The 6,000-nt window shown below is 35.5% G+C and overlaps 1 protein-coding gene across 2 annotated transcripts in view; it reads left to right on the top strand.

The window, feature by feature from the left end:
* LOC116600183 (B-lymphocyte antigen CD20-like) overlaps window positions 1–5,712 on the top strand; it is a 47,570-nt gene extending 41,858 nt beyond the window's left edge. For both annotated transcript variants that reach the window (XM_032360308.1, XM_032360309.1), the window contains one exon: window positions 5,507–5,712. In XM_032360308.1, the coding sequence (XP_032216199.1) occupies window positions 5,507–5,550 (44 nt within the window). In that variant the 3' untranslated portion in view covers window positions 5,551–5,712. The remainder of the gene's footprint in view (window positions 1–5,506) is intronic.
* The last annotated feature ends 288 nt before the right edge of the window (window positions 5,713–6,000 follow it).

Raw genomic sequence — 6,000 nt, forward strand, 5'->3', positions numbered from 1 at the left:
ATCAGAAAAAAATGAATACCTACCATTTATATCAACATGGATGGAACTGGAGGAGATTATGCTGAACAAGATAAGTCAATCAGAGAAAGACAATTATCATATGGTTTCACTCATGTGTGGAAAGATAAGCAGTAGAGCAGGGGATCACCGGGGAAGGGAGGGAAAACTGAATGGGAAGAAATCAAAGAGGGAGCCAAACCATGAGAGACTCTTGATGCTGGGAAACAAAACAGAGGGTTGTGGAAAGGGAGGTAGGTGGGGGAATGGGGTAACTAGGTGATGGGCATTAAGAAGGGCACGTGATGTGACAAGCACTGGGTGTTATACCCAAATAATGAATCATTAAATATACACTAAAAACTAATAAAATAGACAAATACAAACAAAAGGAGAGTATATGATGTACTGTATGGTGCCTAACATAACAATTTTTTTAAAAGAGAAGGGTATAGACCAGGATCCATTATGAGTATAAATGTGTACACCTCAAAGAAAAAAATGCTAGCAAATGGATTCCAGCAACATAACAAAAGCATCATGCATCATGACCAATTAGGATTTATCTTAAGAATTCATAGCTGGTTGAACATGAAAATCAAATGTAATATATGCTGAGAAACACCCTGTTGATAAAATAAGAGACAAAAAAAAAAAACCCACATGACTATCTCAATAGGCATAGAAAAAGCATATAACAAAATCCAACACCCTTTCATGATTAAAAAAAAAAATCAACAAACTAGGAATAGAAGGGAATTTCCTCAACCTGAAAAGGAGCATTTAGTTGTGGGGGAAAAAATCCACAATTAACATCATACTTGATGAAGGGATACTGAATCCTTTTGCTCTAAGTTCTGGAACAAGACAAAGATGTCTGCTTTTGCCTTTTATACTTAACATTGTACTGGAGGTTCTAACCAGGTAAAGTAGGCAATAAAAAAAAATGAAATTATCCAGTTTGGGTGGTCAAGGAAAAAGTAAAACTAACTCTCTTTGTAGCTAATATGATCTTGTATATATAAAATGCTGAGAAATCCACACACAAAGAAAATCTAGTAGAACTAATAAACAAGTTCAACATGTTGGTAGGCTATAAAATTGCTGTATAAGAAAATCAGTTATTGGGGTGCCTGGGTGGCTCAGTGGGTTAAAGCCTCTGCCTTCAGCTCAGGTCATGATCCCAGGGTCCTGGGATCGAGCCCCACATCTGGCTCTCTGCTCAGCAGGGAGCCTGCTTCCCCCCCTCTCTCTCTGCCTGCCTCTCCACCTACTTGTGATGTCTGTCTGTCAAATAAGTAAATTTTAAAAAAATCTTAAGGAAATCAGTTACCATTTCTATATATGAAAGCACAATTACAATAACATCAAAAAATAAAATGCTTATATAATTTATATTCAGGAATAAACTTAAGAAGAGGAGTGTAAGACCTGTCCAACACAAACTAGAACACATTATATAAGAAATTAAAGGTTTAAACAAATGGGAAAGTCCCATGTTCGTGGATTAGAAGATTTAATATTAAGATGTCAATACTCCCCAAATTAAATCTGTAATTCAAAATCAATACCAAATTCTCAGCTGATTTTTATAAGCTTATCTTAATATTCATATGAAAATGGAAAGAAGACAAAATAGCCAAACTAATCTTTAAAAAAGAAAACAAACCTCTACACATATTAAAAAGACCAAAATCTGAAACACTGACAACACCAAATACTGGTGGGAATATGGAGTAACAGCAACTCTCACACATTGCTTTACTAGGAATGAAAAATGGTACAACCACTTTGGAAGGCTGTGGTTTTGATGGTTTCTTACAAAACTAAACATACCACCACACAATTTAGCCATTACGTCCCTTGGTGTTTATCCAAAAAAGTTGAAAACTATGTTCACACAAAACCCTGCACGCAGATGTTTACAGAAATTTTATTCATAATTGACAAAACTTAGAAGCAAGCAAAGTGTCCACTAGTCGGTGAATGGAAAAATAAATTTGTTCATCCAGACAATGAAATACAATTCAGGGATAACAATAAATCAGCTATCAAGCCATGAAGAGACATGGAGAAACTTCAAATGCTTATTACTAAGTGGAAGAAACCAATTTGAAAATTATACATACTGTATGATTCCAACTATACAACATCTGGAAAAGGCAAAACTATGGATATGTTTACTTTTTACAGAGTAAAAAGATCAGCAGTTGCCAAGGAGCAGGGGACATAAACCGACAAAGCACAGAGATTTTTAGTGTGGTGAAAATGCTCTGTATATTTTAATGATGGATATATGTCATTATACATTTGTCCAAACCATAGAATATTCAACACCAAGTGTTAATCCTAATGTAAACTATGCACTTTGGGTGATTATGATCAGTCAATGCTGATTAATCCTTGATAACAAATGTACCCTTCTGGTGACTTATGTCAATAATGTGTGGGGACAAGGGATATATGGGAAATCTCTGTACCTTCTTCTCAATTTTGTTGCAAACCTAAAACTGCTCTACAAAAAAATGGGGGAAAAAAGGAAAATAAAGTTGGAATACTCGTGCTTCTTAACTTCAAAAGTTATTACAAAGCTCTAGTAATCAAGACATTGTGGTACTATCATAAGGATAGAAGTAAGAACCAGCGCAGTAGAATCAAGAGTCCAGAAATATATCCTGAATGAATCTGAAAAGGAAATTACAAAAACAATTCCACTTACAATATCATCAGAAATAATAAAATACTTGGGAATTAACTTAATCAAGTAGGTGAAAGACTTATACAATGAAAACTAAAAAAAAAAAAAAAAAAACTACTGAGAAAATTTAAAAAGACATAAGTAAAAGGAAATATATCCCATATTCATGATGGGAAGAATTAATGTTATTAAGTGCCAGTGGTACTCAAAGCAATCTATAGATTCAACCCAATCCCTATCAAAACCTCGATGCTATTTATGCAGAAATAGAAAAACCTATCCTAAAATTCATATGGAATCCCAAGTGAGCCCAAAAAACAAAACAACCTTAAAAAAGAAGAACTGAATCTTGGAACACTACAACAAAAACTAATGATGTACTGTATGGTGACTAGCATAACATAATTTTTTAAAAAATAACAAAGCTGGAAGACTAATACTTTCTCATTTCAAAATTTACTACAAAGCTACAATAATCAAAACAATGTAAGTTTAGTCTTTTCAACAGATAGTACTAGGAAAACTGGGTCTCCATATTCAAGAGAATGAATTTGGATTCCCTACCTCACACCATATTCAAAAATTAACACAAACTGGATCAAAGATATAGTTGTAAAACCTAAAATAATAAATCTCTTAGAAGAAAACATAGGGCAAAACTCCATGACATTGGATTTGGCAATGATTTTTTGGATATGATACCAAAAGCACAGGCAACATAAGTAAAAACAGACAAATTGGACTTCATTAAAATTAAAAATTTTGTGCATCAAAACACAATACCCACAGGTAAAACAGTAACTCATGGAACCAGATAAATATTTGTAAATCATGTATCTGATAAGGGGTTAATATCCAGAATAATAGAAAATAACAGAAATTAACTGTTCAAAATTGGGCAAAGGATTTGAATAGACATCCCTCCAAATAAAATATATAAATAACAAATAGGCAAAAATGCTCAACACCCCTATCAGCAGGGAACTGCGGATCAGAGCCACAATGAAAGACCATCTTAAACCCATTAGGATGGCTACTATCAAAAAATTTTTAAAAAAACTAGAAAATAAGTATTAGCTAGAATGTGGAAAAATTAGACGCTTGTGTGCTCTTGGTGGGAATGTAAAATGGTACAGCTGCTATGAAAAACAGCATGGTTATTCCTCAAAAATTAAAAATAGAATTATCATAGGATCCAGCAATTCCACTTCTGGATATGTACCCCAAAGAACTGAAAGCAGGATCTCAAAGAGGTATTTGTACACCCATGTTTAGAGTAGCATTATTCGTAATAGCTAAATTGTGGCAACCCAAGTGTCCATCGGTGTGAATGAATGGACAAGCAAGATGTGGTATGTCCCTACAACAGAATATTAGTCTTGAAAAGGAAGAAAATTCTGACATATGCAACAGCATAGATAAACCTTGAGGACGGTATGCTGAATGAAATAAAGCAGTCACAAAAAGGCAAATCCTGTGTGAGTCCATCCCATAGTAGAGAGTAAGAGTGGTCAAAATCCTTAGAGGCAGAAAAGAGAATGAGGGTTGCCAGGGCTGGAGATGGGTGAGTGGGGAGTCATTGCTTAATGGGTCTAGAGTTTCAGTTTTACAAGATGTAAAGAACTATGAAGATGGATGTGGTGGTGGTCACACAACATCCTATGTGTATTTAATACCACTGAACCAGGCACTTAAAAATGGTTACAATGATAAATACTATGTGTATTTTAATACAGTTTTTATAATTGAAAAAAAGTCAACAATACACTACATAGAATAAATATACTACAATATACTATATAAATATACTATTATATATTTATATTTACATAAATATATATATATATATAAGTATACTATAATATACTACATAGAATAAAGGGTAGAACGATCACTAAATAGTGATGGAAGGAGCTTGGTTGTAATGACTTAATCTTACCACCTTACCTATATGGTTTGTCTCAATTCTTCCAAAATAGGTTATTAAATCCCCCCCACAAAACCCGCATATGTATAAGTCAGCCTAAAAACCAGAGCCAGGGGGGCAGGTTCACAGAATTCCTGTAGCATAGTATTTAGAGGAAAGTGATGGAAAATGAAGCTGGAGAGGCTAATTGAGGCCAGATCCTAATAGGGCTCAACCACCCTACTAAAGAATTTGGAATTTAGCCTGTAAGTACCCTGTGGCTACTGAACGGTTTCTAGCAACAGGGTTTCTTGGTTAGACTTTATGGTCAGATATAGTAGTTCCCCCCTTGTTCATGGTTTTGCTTTGCAAGGTTTCAGTTACCTTCCATCAACCACATCTAGAAGGGGATGACCCACCTTCTGATGGATGATCAGAAAGTCACTGGTAGCCTAACGCTACCTCATGATGCCTACTTTGTCCACCTCAGGGCATCTCATCACGTAGGCTGTTCCCATTAGAATGCCTTCTGCAGCTACTCCCCCAAACCTGGTAATGGAAGCCCGGCAGCTCTCTGCTCCATGGGTTGTTTGGCTCTTTCTTCTCCTGACCTAGAACATGAAGTAGAGGATCCAAGAGGAATCTTAATAGTCACCACAAGCCAGCTGAAGGTCAAAGTCATTTTCTGAGAAGTAATGTTTAATTTGGTGGTTGTAATTCACTGAAACTCTGATGGGTCAGAGGTCTCTTGCCACTCTATGTCTCCCCCAGGATAGAGTGGTCACGTTCTAGGTTTACATACTTGTTTGTTTGTGTTTTGTTGTGTTTTGTCTTGTTGGGACTCAGTGGTTCGGAACGAGGCTCTTATTTTATGGTATAATAGTGATCGGTCTGCTCTCACCCAGGTTCTTCACTGTTGGAATCCAACGTCTCCAAAACACCAGCATGACTTCAGTCATGAACAAAACATAAACTGAATTAGTGAAGAATGGTCATTTATCAAGAGGCCTCATGGAAAAGACATGTTAAGGAAGTCCTTTCTGGCACACCTTCTCCCTACTTCTTTAATAAAAGATGTGCTTTGATCCCAAGTTGATTCTACCCTTTTTCAAAACAATCTGAGTTAACATAGACCAATACAGCCAGTCCTGGGGTATCACAGCAGTAACTACAAGACTCTTGACTTCCCTGTCTGTGCTTTTAATTCCTCACCTGTAAAACAAAGAATAGTTCCTAGCCCACAAATAGATGCAAATATTAAATTATAATACATCGTTAAAGGACTTAGAATTCTGAGTTCCTAGTTTATGCTACTTCCTCAATAAATTATGATTACTTGTCATTTATTAGTTTTATCATTTTATCTGTAGCATGATGATGTAAGAGGCTGGGTGGAATT

The sequence above is a fragment of the Mustela erminea genome, chromosome 9, assembly GCF_009829155.1.
Source record: "Mustela erminea isolate mMusErm1 chromosome 9, mMusErm1.Pri, whole genome shotgun sequence".
NCBI classification, from domain to species: domain Eukaryota; kingdom Metazoa; phylum Chordata; class Mammalia; order Carnivora; family Mustelidae; genus Mustela; species Mustela erminea.